The 16,767-nt window shown below is 33.9% G+C and overlaps 2 protein-coding genes across 4 annotated transcripts; one reads left to right on the top strand and one right to left on the bottom strand.

The window, feature by feature from the left end:
• Window positions 1–195: 195 nt before the first annotated feature.
• On the bottom strand, window positions 196–6,165 carry LOC128183458 (ubiquinone biosynthesis O-methyltransferase, mitochondrial-like). Its single transcript, XM_052852441.1, has 5 exons — window positions 6,057–6,165; window positions 2,935–3,214; window positions 1,710–1,952; window positions 1,322–1,481; window positions 196–640 (listed from the first exon to the last, which is right to left on the bottom strand). The coding sequence occupies exons 1-5, from the start codon at window positions 6,098–6,100 to the stop codon at window positions 465–467; spliced, it is 903 nt and encodes a 300-aa protein (XP_052708401.1). The 5' UTR covers window positions 6,101–6,165; the 3' UTR covers window positions 196–464.
• Window positions 6,166–6,354: 189 nt separating this feature from the next.
• On the top strand, window positions 6,355–16,117 carry LOC128183455 (arginine/serine-rich protein PNISR-like). 3 transcript variants are annotated; one of them, XM_052852439.1, is made up of 13 exons: window positions 6,355–6,492; window positions 9,315–9,428; window positions 9,980–10,192; window positions 10,447–10,541; window positions 10,879–10,965; window positions 11,232–11,370; window positions 11,678–11,877; window positions 12,276–12,413; window positions 12,549–12,660; window positions 13,302–13,355; window positions 14,132–14,284; window positions 14,658–15,792; window positions 16,004–16,117. In XM_052852439.1, exons 2-13 carry the CDS (start codon window positions 9,356–9,358, stop codon window positions 16,026–16,028), a joined length of 2,424 nt encoding a protein of 807 aa, XP_052708399.1. In that variant the 5' UTR covers window positions 6,355–6,492; window positions 9,315–9,355; the 3' UTR covers window positions 16,029–16,117. The 3 variants fall into 3 exon arrangements, with proteins under 3 accessions (XP_052708399.1, XP_052708397.1, XP_052708398.1); XM_052852437.1 differs by having other exon boundaries at window positions 14,658–16,117; XM_052852438.1 differs by having other exon boundaries at window positions 9,980–10,165; window positions 14,658–16,117.
• The last annotated feature ends 650 nt before the right edge of the window (window positions 16,118–16,767 follow it).

The raw sequence follows: 16,767 nt of genomic DNA on the forward strand, positions 1-16,767 counted from the left end.
GTAATTTCGTGTATTTTCTTAAACCTACAAAGGATATATGACTTTATTACCCTAATTTATTAATTCGTGGATGCGAGGTACATGTACCCATGAATTCCACGAAAATTGAGCCACCACGAAATCTAATGATTCCACAGTAAGCTTGCTAAAAGGACTACCGGTATGCAATAAAAATTTGTACAAACAAAAAACATTTATTTCAAGATTAAGAAATAAGCAAATCAATACATACATGTATATAGCCTGTAATAAATGGAAACACTTTGGGTTTTTTTTTCATTTTTACTGTTGAACATCTAAAATTATTATGCAAGTCTTGCATATGTAGCCTGCAAAACAAATCCCAGTACATGCACTGCACTTCATTTCTCTTGATACTCCATTAAATACTTTAAGAGTATAAATAAACTGGTCCATGCAGTAGTCTTTTTACATAAATACTTTTAGTTTTCTCATCATTAAAGCTAATCACTTCTCTCAACTGAATCAGTCATGTTTTCTTTACTGGAGGTTTCGGATGTTTGTGGATGTAACTTAACGGCGTGTAATCCGTAGTTCACACTGGAGTTGCTTATCCAACTCCACCTGCGAGTCAGTGGATTGTACATCATGCCATGGATTAGGGTAGTGGAAAATCCACCTGTGAATTAAATGTATTCCATGATTATAAAAGTTTATGGAGAATCAATTTATGAAGAATCCTTTGGCACATCTATTTTTTTCCATAATTTTCTGTAAATTACCGGTAATAAATTATTTCAAAGTACAGATGTATGTATTAATCTATAACTTTCAAGGTCAGCATCCAGTTTCTTGAATCCAAAAAATTCAGAGTGCATATACCTGTAGGCTGTACCAAGTATTTTTTGAACTTCAACAGAAGATCTAGTGTTGCTCTAATTTGATTAACATATCAACTAAAACTGTCAATCAAATCAACAAAATGCAGCTCTTTCAATCAAATAACTAAACTAAGATTATTTGAAAAATACAATGTACCATATACCGGTACACTGATAAACGGTAATCAAAATAAAATATAAATCTACTCTAAACTTTAAAAATATCAGAAAAGCATTTTGGGGAATTGAACCAACTGATGTCCTTTAGCCACCTTCACCAAGACTATATTTCATATATGGTACATGTACGCTATTCAGTTTAGAAATTCATTTACAGGTGTATGCTATACTATCAATAATTAATATCATATGCTTACAGATATCGAGTTTTGTTGGGGTTTTTTCGGTGTTTCTTGTAACAATAATCTAAAAATATGTATACATATAAACAATATTTTTTTTATCATAAAAAGCCTTACATTTATCCAATAGAAACTGTAAATCTTCGGGTGAGATAAACTTTTCCCAGTCATGGGTTCCGATGGGCACGAGCCGTAAAAGATACTCGGCTGCTAATACTCCTGTCGTATAGGAGAGAGCAGTTTTGTTTATTGTGGTCAAGAAAATGGATCCACCAGGCTACAAAAGAAAGTGCCTATTGTACAATCTTAATACAATCATGCATAACTACAACAATGATTTAAAATCATCAGAGTACTGAAACCACTGATTGTCGATTTTGTTTATAAACTGCTTCATTGTTTACAAAGCGTTAACTGCCCCAATCAAGTTTATAATTATTTAAATTGGTTATCTACTGAGATCATTCAACAAAAACATAAAGTTAAAAAGGTGTCGAGATCATACCTTAATAATCTTACAACATGAAGTTAAAAAGGTGTCAATATTTGATACATGTTCCACCACTTCAGACGCCACCACCGCATCGAATGCCTCTTCATTAGTCTCCACCAGATCCTCCACTGTTGCCTGAATATACTTCACACTCCCACAGATAGATGGATCCTCTTCTAAATGGGTTTGGGCGACTCTTATATTGTCTTCCACCATGTCAACCCCAATCATATTCGCTCCCAATCTTGCAAGAGGCTAGAGTTATATGAAAAGATTATTTAGGAAGTATACATTTATGTGACTTTAAAGTACTGTAAGATTTCAAATGAAATGCAAGAAATTGATATCCATATCTGCGACACCCCTCACAGAATTTAGAATCTAGCTATTATTTTTCTGACAAATGTGAAACATATTTACATTTTTATAATGGTTTAATTAGCATATTCTCTTAATTTGATATAATATAAATGAACTGCTGAATTTAGTACTCATGTAAAAAAAAAAAAAGAAATATAGAGGTCCTGCTTAAACCATATTTTTTTAATACATGTAATAAATATTTTTAGTAAATAAATAGATATAGTGCCCCCCCCCCTTTTTCGGGCTCTTTAAAAATTGCAGAAAAAGAACAGAGTTTGGCATCCATGTTTGAAACTTTTTATTTGACAGAACATAAATAATTATATATACCGGGTATATTTTGATTAGTTGTTAGTTTTGTTGAGATTGTTTAATGAAAATTACATGTGCACGTGTAGAACTGAAAAGGAAAAGGAGGGGAAGGATGGGGTGGTTACAATAGAGGAACTACTGTAGAAGCAGATAATCAGAAATATTCGTTGGGGATTAAGTTTCATTATTTTCATTGACAGTATAAATCAACGAAATTAAATCCATGAAGAATTTTCAACCCAAGTATTAATAAATACATAGTTAATACGCGATACCGGTACATTTTAGGGATTACGGTGTGACGAAACTGAATGCAAATGCAAACGAAATTTCGTTTGGTTAAAAAACAACAAATATTCCAACCCAAGGAAAATATGTGCTTCTCCAGTAAATCAGGAAGTGTTTCATGAATGTATATTGGTATGTTTCAGTTATATTGATAATTGTGATAAGATGAAGAAAATATGTGAGCTTTTCAACACTTCTTTTCAATATTTCTTTTGGTTGAAAAGGGTAGAGTTAAAAGGGCAAAAAATATGGAGAAATAAGGAGAGAAAGATACCTCTGATAATATGCCTCCACCACTCCCTGCATCCAAAATTTGCAGACCCAACAAAGGTTTTGTGTGTAACGGAGGTGGTTGATCTTGTTTTTCTACTAATGAATTTGTTATCCATGGTACTCTTAAAGCATTAAGGGCATGAAGAGCTTGAAATTCCCCCGTCTCGTTCCACCAAGTATGTGACAATTTTTGGAATTTTTCACGTTCTTCCTCATCAATTGTACTCTGGGCTATAGGACGGGCGTGGTTTGAGTGCCATCTTTTATTCTGACTTCCTAATCTACTCAAAATAAATTATATAAGAGATGAATTGCTAAAAAAAATAGTTTATTTACCTATTAAAGAACAGTTCTTAACTGGGTTGAGATTTGGCTTGGTTCGAAACCTTCACTGACTCTCGGACCAATCCTTCACAAAGTCATGTCTCCGACTGGAAATTTGGCACAAACTCTGCTAGCATTTCATAGTTTAATGGTTTGTGGATAACTGCAAGTCTTACCTGCCTTAATATGCAGCTCAAGCATCTACTGTGGTTTCAGCAATATTCGTTGAATATTAATTTTCGTGGATTTCGTTGTTAAGTTGATCCACGAAATTAAATGTTTATTGAAGTTCAATTTCAAGTAACATTTAAATTTGTATTGATCGGATCATTGGCCACGAATTTACATATCCTTGAAACTAAGGTTTTCAGAAAATCCACAAAAATTGGTACCCACGAAAATTTACCCTACATTTCTCACCATAACAAAATGCACTGTTAATTATTAAGGTACATTTAGTGTGCTTGATTTGATTAAAGCGACCTTTTCTGTATCTTTTTAAAGATTTCCCATATAGTCATAAATGACTATTGTTAATTAGCTTCAAGCTTCCTTTAGATGATTAGCCAATATTGGGCACAAAAATCAAAACAGATCCACATGCTGGATAAATTGTGAGAGACTCTGAGTAACACTTCAATGGTTCATTAAGATGAGAAATGCAGATTTAATTGACAATAATTGCAATAAATAAGTAGATGTATGTTTGAGCTGCAAAATGGAAATAAGCAGGAGATGATAATATGGATATGTGAGAATACTCAGAATAACGAATATTTCAGAGAAAACAAACTAACCATATTAATATATATATCTCTTCAAAGCATTCTTGCAGAATTTGTCAAGCGAAGCAGCAGTAGTCATAATGTATGTAAAGTATGGAACCGTTAGAGTCATGAATGAATATTAAATATGCACTTTATATGAACTTCAAATATGAACTTTGCAAGTATGTTACAAACCATAAAACATATATTAGCAAGCATTGTGACCGCTAATGACAACATTTAACGACAATGCCTGGATGAAGAGAAAATTTAAACTACATCTCTGGTTGACATTCTAAATTTTCTGTCTTCAGAATCGTACCCATAATTCTGTGTTAATTGCATGTGGTTACCAATTTCATGTTTTCGTGAGAACTGGCAAAAATTAATTTTAAGGGCTTCATGCATCAAATAGGTAAATAAAACATTCTTCTCGGGAAAGTAAATTTTTTTAAAGAAAACTAGACGACAATAAATCTGAAATGAAATGTGATATCACAATCACTTCCTAAAATGGGTAAAGAACTCAATCTGCATACCAGATATAAACAAAATTGAAAGAAATTGTACCAGAGATGCTACTAATGATTATCCAAGTTCTCCTCATAAATTAATCAAAATATAAATCATGATCATAATAATTAAGATTGTGTTTTAAAAAAAACACAGACAAAATATGACTTTATTTTTTTTATTTTCATCAATTTTTTATCACATTGATGAATTCCTCAGTAATTTTACATTTGTTATTTTTTTTTAGTAATACAATGACTTGTAAACATGTACGCTGCGCTAGTCCCAACAATCATACTGTATAACATTTAACCACAAAAAGCAACCCAAGGTTTGAACCTAATTCCCAGACATGAATTTCGAAGGACTGTTTTGAGATTTGGTGAAGGCATAAGTCCAAATATTAAGCCAAATGTAGGACAGTTTAATTTTGGTAGAGCATACGATCCAAAAGAATGATAAATTATAATTTTCTTGTATCATCACAAACACATACAAATATGTACATATCTAAAGTTCAAACTATCACAACATATATCACACAAATGGAGCAATATCCGTTATTTAATGAGTTCTGAACCTTAATCAGATCAGCTGCAAATTCATTATTGTGATCAGGAAAAAGAACAGACAACAGATTCAACAAACAAATTTTCTACGTCTAATAATGCTCTCTAATGTTTTCACCCGTGATGCTATGCCAAAAATGGCCGACATTTAACACGTAATTTACTGTGTCTTGAGGCTTTAAGACATGTTTTGAGTACCGCACAAGCTTTATTGAGACCCAAGAGATTTGTTACATACTTCCACACCTTTATATTGAGTCGAGATACGTAACAAAGACAAAAAGGGTCATGGATGATGTCACAGTGCTCTCATTTAATATTTCCTGCAATAAATTAAGAGGTGGACCAAACATCTGTAATGCGTGTACTAGCTATTTCAATATAGACTGCGATACCTGCCTCGTTGACATATGATTTGTTTTTTATTATTTATTTTTTTGATATAGAGATTATATAAATACATGTATATACTATAGCAAGAGTCATGCTTTACTGTCATATCGATCCAATTTTAAGCTAATTAAGTGCATGCATGGTAAGCCGTTACTTGAGTATATGAGAAGGGAGGAAATAAACAATAGGACATTTCTAACTAAATAAAAAGGAACAAAGAGAAAAATTTATGCAGATATTGCATATTGTCAAACCATTAAATTTGAAAGTGGGAAATTACACACCTACAAACAGGGACCAGTCTCTCTCTCTCTCTCTCTCTCTCTCTCTCTCTCTCTCTCTCTCTCTCTCTCTCGGTAGGGGTAGGGGGTTGCGCTGTATGTATCATAACCATTAAAATTAGTACCTTTTGGCATACTTATTGTAGAGAAATTCGTAGACGTTCGTTGATACCTAAATAACACTAAGTTGACAATGATGCAAGGTATGTGTAATTCTTGCTGCGCTTTTTACAACGGCAGCACCGTAAAACATATTAAAAAGTAATGTAACCTTACCTTGAAGTCGAAATAATTCGACAAATGCACCTCTTACTAAACATTTTTTTTGTCAGTTTTGATTATAAAATAAAAAAGTACCGGAAATAAACCACTGCTCTTTAAATTTCTGAAGAACGGTCAGTCCTTCGAATTCCGCACTTAAAAAATGTCCTGTGGTTGTTCTTTAACCCTTTAAATTATCTATATTCATAATGTTTTGAATTAGAGGTTAGAAAATTGTTACTAACATAATTTGAATAATTAAATACATTCTTGGGAAATTCAGATTTCGGAATTTGAAGATCCACAGAAATGGTTCTCTAATCAAAGGGATGGACACATTTGCAATTCTTGATTACCCTCTACTGGCAATTGATAAACATGGCCGACGCAGTGGAGTTCGTGGTAGATGCATGTCCGTAGTTAGACTGTTATTCCATTTCATAGTTTTATGGTAATATAGATTTTACTGTATTGTTCTACTTTTTTAAAACAATTTCACAATTGCTTCGTGTGCAAAACAGAATTGCTAAGGAAAAGTCCTTGGAACATTTTATGTCTTTTGCATATTTATGAAAAAAAAACCAAAACAATAAGCCAAGAAATCACTCTGCAGTCTACTACAAAGTGATGAAAAATGGTTTTAAAATTTTATTTTAACTTTTATAACAAGAAAATGAGGATGAGCACCGGTTTTCTCTTTAAAGAGTTTTTCACAGGTTTGTGGATTAGCTACCACCAAATTTTTGTACATGCAGTACCAACCAGATATAACTTAACATATTCTCTTTTGAGAAGTGGACAGGCATAGCCTACATCCACTTCTCTTCGCAAGCCCTCATGTTTTGATTCTGGAAAACGTGTAAATGTCGGAACCAAAGACGGTTTACACTTCGAACCATGTTTCGACTCCAGTTTCCCTGAATTTTCGTAACAGACGTATTATTTCTATATTCTAAACCTAAATGCATCCATATATCACAAACAAATCACCACTAACCCGCTTTCAAATCATTTTCTCAACCTCTACATTCCGGGTTTAAATTATGAGATCACTCGCTATAGGTGGTTTAAAAAGTAGAAATTTTAGAGTCGGAAAAAACGGAAAATAGTGTTCCGATTGTAGACTTTAGATTAAAGGTATTGTTCTTAAAATTTACAGAGCTATATAGAACGGTTTTACAATTTAACACAAGTTAAAAAAATGCATACGATAAAATAAGTAACTTTGTCACATAAAACAATGAAAACTCTTTATTTTAATCTTTCTTGTATGCTATATTAATCAATGTTCGTTTTATTGTTTAAAAAGAGATGTAGAACAAAATTTGTCACCATAAAAGATGGTTAAAAAGGGAAGAAATACCACTTTGTAATTATCTGACTCAGTATTTGTTTGTATGTTGTAAGATTAAGTTGATTCAGTTACGTTTTTGACATTATTGTCTTAAATAGGTTTCCAATTTTATCCGAAACATAAACATTTAATCTGCGATGACCTAGATAAACATTTTGATACACAAAATTTAAACCCGGGATGTAGAAGTTGCGAAAATGATATGACAGCGGGTTAGTGTTGATTTTTTTGTGATATATGGATGCATTTATGTTTAAAATGTAGAAATAATAGGTCTGTTACGAAAATTCAGTGAAACTGGAGTCGAAACATGGCTCGAAGTGTAAACCGTCTTTGGTTCCGACATTTACACGTTTTCCAGAATCAAAACATGAGGGCTTGCGAAGAGAAGTGGATGTAGGCTATGCCTGTCCACTTCTCAAAAGAGAATAAACTTAACAGAAAGCAGGCACCAACCAAACCCATGGTCTGCTTTCTGTGTCTGCTCTGATTCTGCTAGGGCTGTCCCCAAACAAATTAGCAGACCCGGAGTAAACCCAAAGGTGATGCAGAGCAGACCCAGATTGACACAGAGAGCAGACCCTGATTTCAGAAACAGACCCTGAAAGCAGACAAGGGGTCTGGTATAACTTGGTATCGGGTGCGTTCGCCCCATCCACATGTTCGCCTTAGTCCGTTCGCTCTAGGTCCGTTCGCTCTAATTATCGTTGGCCCAAATAATCGTTCGCCTTAAACCTCGTTCGCTCCTTGTTTATAAAAAAACATTTTATAAGTTATTTCATTTACTTTAACAGTATTTTTCCTTCATCTAAAAAGAGGTAGTTGGTATAATTGTAAGATTTTATTGGCGTAAATTGTCGATAACCATCTTCTTGTTTTTATAATAATTCACTTGGTGTTTTTTAAACAATTAAAGAATTTGAGACTTTAATTGGCTCATTCAGAAGCTTAGCAGATGATTATCACCTATTCTATCTTTAAAGAATTTACATATAACACAATCCTTTGATCTGTAAATGGGATATATACGGAAATGGAACATGCAACTGTATCAAACTACATGTACTGTCAACCATGGTGATTATTATGTAGAAGTAGAAAGGGCGGTATTGTTTTTATTAATTATATATGATTGTATCTTTCAAAATGTTTAAATTGACCAGAATACACAAAAATATATAAATTAATTAATCCTATATAAAATTAAGGCGAACGGACACAGTGTGAACGGCGTCAAGAGCGAACGGACCTAGGGCGAACGAAAACTAGAGCGAACGGCGTCAAGGGCGAACGCGTTTTAAAGCGAATGAACAGCCAATCGTATAACTTACAGACCTGTCAATGAGAAAATTGCGTTGACCAACCAGATCGAGCATTGGCTAATCAAATCTCTTGTTGACAACTTATTTGTAATCTAATCATTTTACAGGGGAAATCGTCGTTTACAATTAATATTCTAGAACTTACATGTAGAGATGGTTTAATAGAGTAATTCATTCCAGAGTACTTGATATCAGTCATTAAGGAATCATCTCTAATTCGTAAAATTCAAATTTGTTTTAAGGAAAACACCAGAACATTTGATCATCTCTTTTACTTCTAAAACTATATCTGAACATTATAGAAACAGAAATAAAAGGTTTTTACAGCTTTTATGGATCTTTGCAAAGCATATTTTTTACATTAAAATCTATATCTGAACATTAAAGAAACAAAAAAATGAAAGGATTTTATAGTTTTTATTGGTATTTGCAAAGCATTTGACACTGTATGGAGAACATGACTTTTCTACAAACTTCTGTAAACTAATGACTAATGACAAAATTAGAGCATGAAAGGATTTGTTGTTTGAAAAGTTTTACATTTTCATAGTCTATTTTGCCGATTTGCTGAGATATTTTTAATTTATTTACTTTAAGGTATTTGTCATAAACATTCATTGAAAAAGGAGACCATAAAAATGTGGGCAAATCCATGGGGTGGAGGTGGTCCCATTCAGCAGTCAGCTTTTCAAGGCATGCCCAATGACCAAGGTAAGTTTAACATTTTGCTTTCAATGTTAGTATTGTCAAGCACGAGAAGAGGACAGATTACCAGTAATGTTGGTTATTTGAATGACATGTATAAAAATGTAAATTAGTGATCTTTTATCAGAACAAGGTACTTTCTAGTTATTTTCAATATTCATTGAGGGTGAAATAAGCTCATTTAGTTTGCATTCACCGATTTACAACTGATGCAAATAAGTAAATGAAATTTGGCATGCATCAAATGTCTCTGAAATTCAAAATAAATGTCACTCATCAACCAACAGAATGTTTTGAACAACACAATCTTATACATACTATTTATTTATATTTTGCATCAAGACAATGATTTATTTATCGTCATATTTCAGTTCTATTATTAACCCCCCCCCCCCCCCCCCCCACACACAATTTATAAAGATATAAAGAAAAATATGAATCCTGTGCACGAATATAGGCAAAATCAATGTAAAAACTCCAAAAGGACTGTAAGTTAATATGAAGTATCAATTTGAAATGCATATACTTGTATCAAATCAATTTTCACATCTTCACAGTTGATTGGGCTGCACTTGCAAAGCAATGGATCGCCCAGAGGGAAACTGTAGCAGAGCATCCCCCGGCCATGCCAATAGGAGGGGCTCCGCCTCCCCCACCTCCCCCCGCTAATGGTGGGCCAGGGGGTGACGACATGGACATTGAGGGGGACAATGAGAATAATTCTCAAGACTCCAACAGCTACGGTAATATGCCAGTTTATCAGAGTCAAGGTAAATTTGGTTGTCTTTTAACTTTATTTTTAATAGTAATATATTCACTGCACAGAATTTAGTAGATAATTACGTACAATGTTTCAATAATCATATTTCAAGACTCTCTTAAGTTCACTTCTGGCTTTCACCAGAGCCCCATGGATTGTTTTTAAAGAAAAATAAAACACTTATTTTTATTGTTTTATCGTATGTCACTTTCTGATTTCTGCATGATACTTCACTGGTTTTACGACATCTTTCTATTATTTCAGATTACAACTCCCAGGGCTGGGGATGGAATGGAGCTCCTAACTGGAATGTTAACATGGCAGCAGGGTGGGGAGTAAACCTAGGCGAGGGCAGCAAAGTAATCCATCTTAAATTTTTGTTCTTTAACAATGAATATTGTGGAACTCAATTGTCAGTCATTCAATTTTTTTAGAAATAAGGATATACATGTATTTCTGAGGTTTTGTCTCCTCTAAAAATTGCCAATCATAGATTCAACAAATTTGTTATGGGAATAAAATGTTGAATTATTAAATATGATGCAATATTAAATGCTTGAACACTGTTGAAAATAGATTATTACATGTATTAGAACAAGGCTATACATGTAAGTTTATGTAGAAAAAAAGGTAGTGTGCCCATATTAATCATTATTTAAAGAAATGAGGATTCAAAATGATAGTTTATTTTCACAGAATCCGCAGAGTTTTGATTATTCTCACCAAGGGAACTTTCCACCAGCCTTTGATTACAACCATGGAGGAGATCAGTTCAATTTCCAGGCATGTATACATAGATATTTGCATGTTGTTTTTTGCCAAAATTCTTTAAAATGTAATGTAAATGTAAAATTAATGTGCCAAATCCATGCAATGAGTTATGGATTATAAAACAGCTTCAATTTAGAATTAAAATATTAAATTTATTTTAGTAATGCAAGCTTGAAATCCATTGTCCTCAGTGTCAAATAAGTGCTTGCAAGACAGAAGAGGGGTTAATGCCGATGTTTTGAAATAACTATTGAGCTACTTTAATTTTTGTTTTGTAGGGAAGCGGGGGGGATTACAATCAGTACTGGGAGGGACAGGACAGTGAGGACTCTCAGCATAGCCGACCGTTCACAGGCAATCACCGCCCAAACAGATACCCCACTCCCCCGGGCACCGAGGACGAAAACAGTGGACTAGGTCAGTTAGTTGTCAACTATAACATGAGAAAGCATAGTATGCCACAAAAAAATTAATTACCTTGTTCTAAGGGCTTATGTCTGATTTAACAGTGTCTATTGGCCATTTTATCTATAAATGAATAAAAAAAATATGCTCACGTATAGGAAATGCAATGTATAACATCAGTTACTCTTCAAGGAAAAATAAACTAATCTTTATATAGATGGTCTGTGCTGAAGATGTTCTACTTAGTAGCCAACTAGAATTGTATGATGTGTTATTTTGAACACCATATTACCAACAAACCCTTATTTCTTGTTAATAGATGCAGCCAAAAGGAAAACCCTGCCTGCTTGGATCAGAGAAGGTTTAGAAAAAATGGAGAGAGAAAAGCAAAAGAAGATGGAAAGAGAGCGAATTGAACAGGAGAAGAAGGAAGCAGAAAAACGAGAACAGGCGGAGAAAGAAGCAATGGATGACATGACGAATGACGGCGAGCCTCACGTTCCAAAGAAGAGTCGATTTGTAAGTGAATGTGTTGTATCCAACTTATCGAAGAAACATTATGGTGCAATGATCACATGAATATTTGGTCACTGGTTTATATTTCATGAGGGCTACTGTGTTAATGTTTCAATGTAGGGTTGTTGGTTTTTTTTGGAGAAAAGCCAAGTCCAAATAAAAGAACGTCATTTTATTTTTTGAGGTGCAAATAAAAAAGTAACACTTCAAGGATGTTTACTGATTGAAAGAAATTTGGGATACTATATATAATAATAAATTGTAAATACACATGAAACGTAAATGAAAACATTAAGCAAGAATATTTTCCACTACTTAGATTTAGTATGATATTAAAAATGTGAGGACAAATGTTTGTGTGCATAATTCTTGTTTTTAAAGTGTTGTTATTTTAATTGAAGGATTCGGATGATGAAGAGGATCAAAGTTCATTACCTCCAACACCTGTCAAGGACAGGTCAAGGTCACCAGAACAGGTCAAAAGGAGAAGCCCTTCTCCACAGGAGTTTAAATCAGAGGAGGAAAAGCAGATGGAATTTGTGAGTATTTCAACTTAGTAAAATTTAGTGATCAAACTTAATGTGGGTTTTTTTTTTTATTTTAGTTGATCAATTCCAGGTGTACATATATGAATCATAAAACTGTATCTTTTGTGATGTTTTTTCTTCTGGCAGATGATGAAAGTGAGGAAAATGTTGACAGAGATTCTGTTGGATGTGACCAACTCTGAAATAAAAAGTGTTTGTAAAGAGGTGTACCTCAAAGAAAAAAGCAGGGCCTCCAAAGGTAGAAACGATAGAGGACTCTGTAGTCTCTATTTCATGTGGTATTTGAGTAAGGGTGAAAAGACATATTTTGGACAATATGATATAAAAACACTATTGTATATGTGCCAAATGATCCATTGGTTGAACAATGTTAATGTGTGTCTATATAAACTTGTAACAGTTAGTGTGGCACATACTTCAAATACACTGAGCCTCAAATCTGTTGAATTCAGTCAAACAATAGAGGATCTGATTTGGAGAATGTTTACTTTATTACCACTGTTGATATTAAGTCTTATTTTGAATAAATATATCTGTTTAAGTACAATACATGTATGCATTGTTAACATCTTGGCTAGGAGGGAAAAATTGATGTTGAAAAGTCATGGTTGATGACATTGAATTAATGAATGGTTTTAAGGGAAAATCAATTAAAAAAAACTATGCAGGAAAAGGAGAGGATGAGGTAGTTTATCGATGAAATTATCCTAGCCGAGGTGTTTTAACCAAATTGTTTTTCAGGAGTATTTTCACAGCGTTAAAAGAAAGAAAGAGAGCATATAAAGGGAGTTAATCCTCCCATACCCCCAGCATCTAGTTTGTGTAGATAATGATTTATATGATGAGGAACTAATCATGTTTGTATAATTGTACAAAAAGCTCCAGCAAAGCAGCTCACCAAGTCTACTGCTTTAGCATCTTTGACTGGCTTGGGTAAGTAAATCTGGAATTTTTCTTGTTGCTTGCAAGTGGTAGCAATCTGAATGTCCTTGTTTGCAATCAAACTTCCATCACTGAGTTAAACACTGAATGTAATTATAGGTCTGATCCAGGTAAATTGAAATTTTCTTGCTACCTGTGTAGTAATGTACCGGTACATCTTTTTTTTCTGTCAATCATCTTAACATGCAAAGTGATCAAAGAGTCTTCTCATACATGTGCTATCACAGTTGATTTGATTCAAAACATGCAAAGTGATCAAAGAGTCTTCTCATACATGTGCTATCACAGTTGATTTGATTCAAAGCAAAAAAAAAATTATTGCAGAGTATTTGACAATTTGAGAAAAGTGTTTAAAATTGTTTATGTAAATAGCATTTATCTTATATATATATAAAAAAGATTATATTAAGGTGTAAGCTTAAGATATATTTTAATATCAATTTAATTTGACGTCCATCTTCATAATTAAAAACAACAAAATAAATTCCACTGTAATTTAAAAGAATTTTTAAACCAGGATTAATCTACCTGATAAGCATTTATTTATCATCGAGAATGATCCAGCTGTCAGCATTTCATTTCTTGTAAAAGGGGTTTTGAGTAGTTTTCTAGAACATCATTCACACCATTTTTAATTTTCAACATGTAGTTCCTAATAATAACTCACTGTCAATCTATTTGTAATGCATCATCGAGCTTCCATGTAATTGTATCTGATAACGAGTGTCTGATTGGAACCCTGTGATGATTGGCTAGTGTTGTTGTAGGTTTGACAGGCTATGGCAGTGACAGTGATGAAGAAGAGGAGGAGGAGGAAGAGCCGGACTCGGATGAGGATCTTGAGGAGCGGATACGTCAGAAGAAGGAGGCATTTGAACGCAAAATTAAAGAAGCAGGCATTTATGATGAGGATGAACTAGGTACAGATAGATATTATTTTTAACATTAGATTTACATCTTGATAATCCCTCACAAGGAGATATATCATGACTGATTGTGTGTGTGAGGAACTGTGGATGTGTAGTGCGCTGCATAATTATGTATTTCTAATGTGTTACCTTTATTCAAAAAGTTCTTTTAGGTAAGATTGAAAGAAAACCTTAGCACATAAACTCTTAAATTTTGCATACTTCTTGATCATTCTAATCATTTAAACCCTATTCTTTAATATTTTTGTTTACAATGTTATTGGGGGAATTATTTCTCACAACGTCTTACATTAGCATGTATTTATTATTTGAATTGAATGTTTTTCTTTTACTTGTAATCGTTGCAATATTATATATATTGTAGAACCAGAAGCACCAAAAATTTTCAAGGATCCCATCTCTGACAAGCACAGCTACCCATTCCAGAACAAATATAATGGAATTCCTGGCTTGGATGTGAAATCTGAACCTGAAAGTAGTTCAAAGGATTCAAAAGGGAAGACGGAGCGACCAGCAGATAAAACTAAAAAAGCAAAGAAAAGTAGGCCGACCTCAAGCAGTAGTTCTAGTGCTTCGGGGAGTTCTAGTGAATCTGATTCTGACAGCTCGAATAGTTCATCTAGCTCTTCCAGTACTTCTTATGACTCAGATAGTTCTGTCAGTGAGAGAAAAAAAAGGGATAAGAAAAAGAAAAGGGAATTAGAAAAGTCTTCTTCTAAAACAGTGGGGAAAAGAAAGGAAAGGGAAAAAAGTGGGAGTAGTAGGACTGGGAAAAGTAAAGATCTGGAATCAGATCATAAAAAGAATAGGGAAAGAAGACAGAGTAAGGGGGAGGATTTAGGTAGGAGTTATGGTAGGGATGGGGACACACAGAGTAGTAAAGATGACAAAAGCAAAAGGAGAGATTCACGCAAAGACAGTTCTAGAGGGTCCCCCAAGAGGAGTGAGAGTAGAGACCGCAATTCAGAGAGAAAGAAGTCCAAGAGAGAGAGAAGTAGAACTAGGTCCAGGTCCAGAGATAGGTACAGAAGTAGGTCAAGGGATAGGGGGAAAAATAGGAGTGTAAGTAGGGAAAGGGAGAAAAGATACAGAAGCCGTTCAAGGGACAGAAGTAGGTCAAGGGAAAAGAGACGTAGTAGAAGTAGGTCAAGGGACAGGAGACGAAGTAAAAGTAGGTCAAGGGAAAGGCGGCGCAGTAGGTCAAGGGAAAGGAAAAGAAAGAGTAGAAGTAGGTCAAGAGGAAGGGATAGTCGTAGGCGCAGTGACAAATATCAAGATGATAAGAAGGAAAAACTCCGTCACTCAACGGACTCTAAGAGTAGTAAATCTAAGTCGAAGAAACGTAAAAGGTCAAAGTCCCAATCAGACAGTGATGATGGACACAGGAGCAAGCAGAAGAAATCGGGGAAGAACCGGTCTAGGAGTCGATCTGGTGAACCCAAATCCAAAAAATCTGGTGGCGGTAAGAAGTCCAGACACAGGTCTAGCTCCAGCTCAAGGTGGGAAAACCTCTTCTTATTTAATTCTCTCTCTCTTTCCACAGTTGGTCTAATAGATATATAGTACTTAATATGTTATTGTCTATATGATGTACATTATTTTTGCAGGAATATTTATTGATATAACCTGTTTATTTTTGATAACTTACTGGTAAACGATAACGTCTGTTCATTACCCTATATTCATTAGTTTGGGTTTTCTGCATTTCAGGTCCCTGTCTCCAAAGAGAAAGTAGAGTGCATCCAGATATTTAGCAGTTTTCCTACACCATGTGATTTTTCTGTTATAATTCTTACAAAAATAAAATTTGAGTCTATAAACATTTGCTGTTGTTTTGTTCATATTAAGGAGGTGCAAAATTCCCAAAATAAAGCATGGCAACGGTGTATTAGAGATATATGACTAAAGATGAATTTGTTTACGAAAGAGTAGAGTATATATGCTGGCTTTGAGGTGAAGTAGTTAACATGAACCCTCCTCAGTGCTGGATTGGACAATCCATACACTCTATATACAGATGAAGAAATTATGTAGTACAGCTGCTGGTGATACATGTAATTGTCATAGGAAATATTGTTGATGGCGTGTTTGTGAAAAACAATTCATTGATCTGCAATCGTTCAAAAGGTCTTCGTGAATTGTAAGAAATTAATATGATCTGCTGTAACTTAAAAGTAACTGATGATCATAAATGTATTTAATCTTGCTTATAACTAATACATGTATTGGTATATTGTGTGATATGCACAAAGAAAAGAAAGATCTCAGCTAAGATGCGATGTAGTCCGGAATATATGGCTTTTTTTCTAACTTTTTTAAATAACGATTTTGATATTTTATGTAAAATAATTTTAAAGCATTAATATTTTATCAATTAGGACCAAGCTACAATTTATATTCGCGGAAATTTAACAAATACTGCCTTTGCTGGGGTTTCTGGCATACGAATCATACGTTGAGTCATCGTTCTACGT

This window comes from Crassostrea angulata, chromosome 5 (assembly GCF_025612915.1).
Source record: "Crassostrea angulata isolate pt1a10 chromosome 5, ASM2561291v2, whole genome shotgun sequence".
Classification (NCBI taxonomy): Eukaryota; Metazoa; Mollusca; class Bivalvia; order Ostreida; family Ostreidae; genus Magallana; species Magallana angulata.

Coding starts and splice junctions, on each gene's coding strand:
- LOC128183458 (XM_052852441.1), bottom strand. CDS start 6,100: ATGTTTAGTAAGAGGTGCATTTGTCGAATTATTTCGACTTCAAG. Junction 1,482..1,709: donor CATGTTGTAAGATTATTAAG/GTATGATCTCGA, acceptor TTTCTTTTGTAG/CCTGGTGGATCCATTTTCTT. Junction 641..1,321: donor ACAGTTTCTATTGGATAAAT/GTAAGGCTTTTT, acceptor TTTAATTCACAG/GTGGATTTTCCACTACCCTA.
- LOC128183455 (XM_052852437.1), top strand. CDS start 9,356: ATGTGGGCAAATCCATGGGGTGGAGGTGGTCCCATTCAGCAGTCAGCT. Junction 10,542..10,878: donor ACCTAGGCGAGGGCAGCAAA/GTAATCCATCTT, acceptor TTATTTTCACAG/AATCCGCAGAGTTTTGATTA. Junction 10,966..11,231: donor GAGATCAGTTCAATTTCCAG/GCATGTATACAT, acceptor TTTGTTTTGTAG/GGAAGCGGGGGGGATTACAA.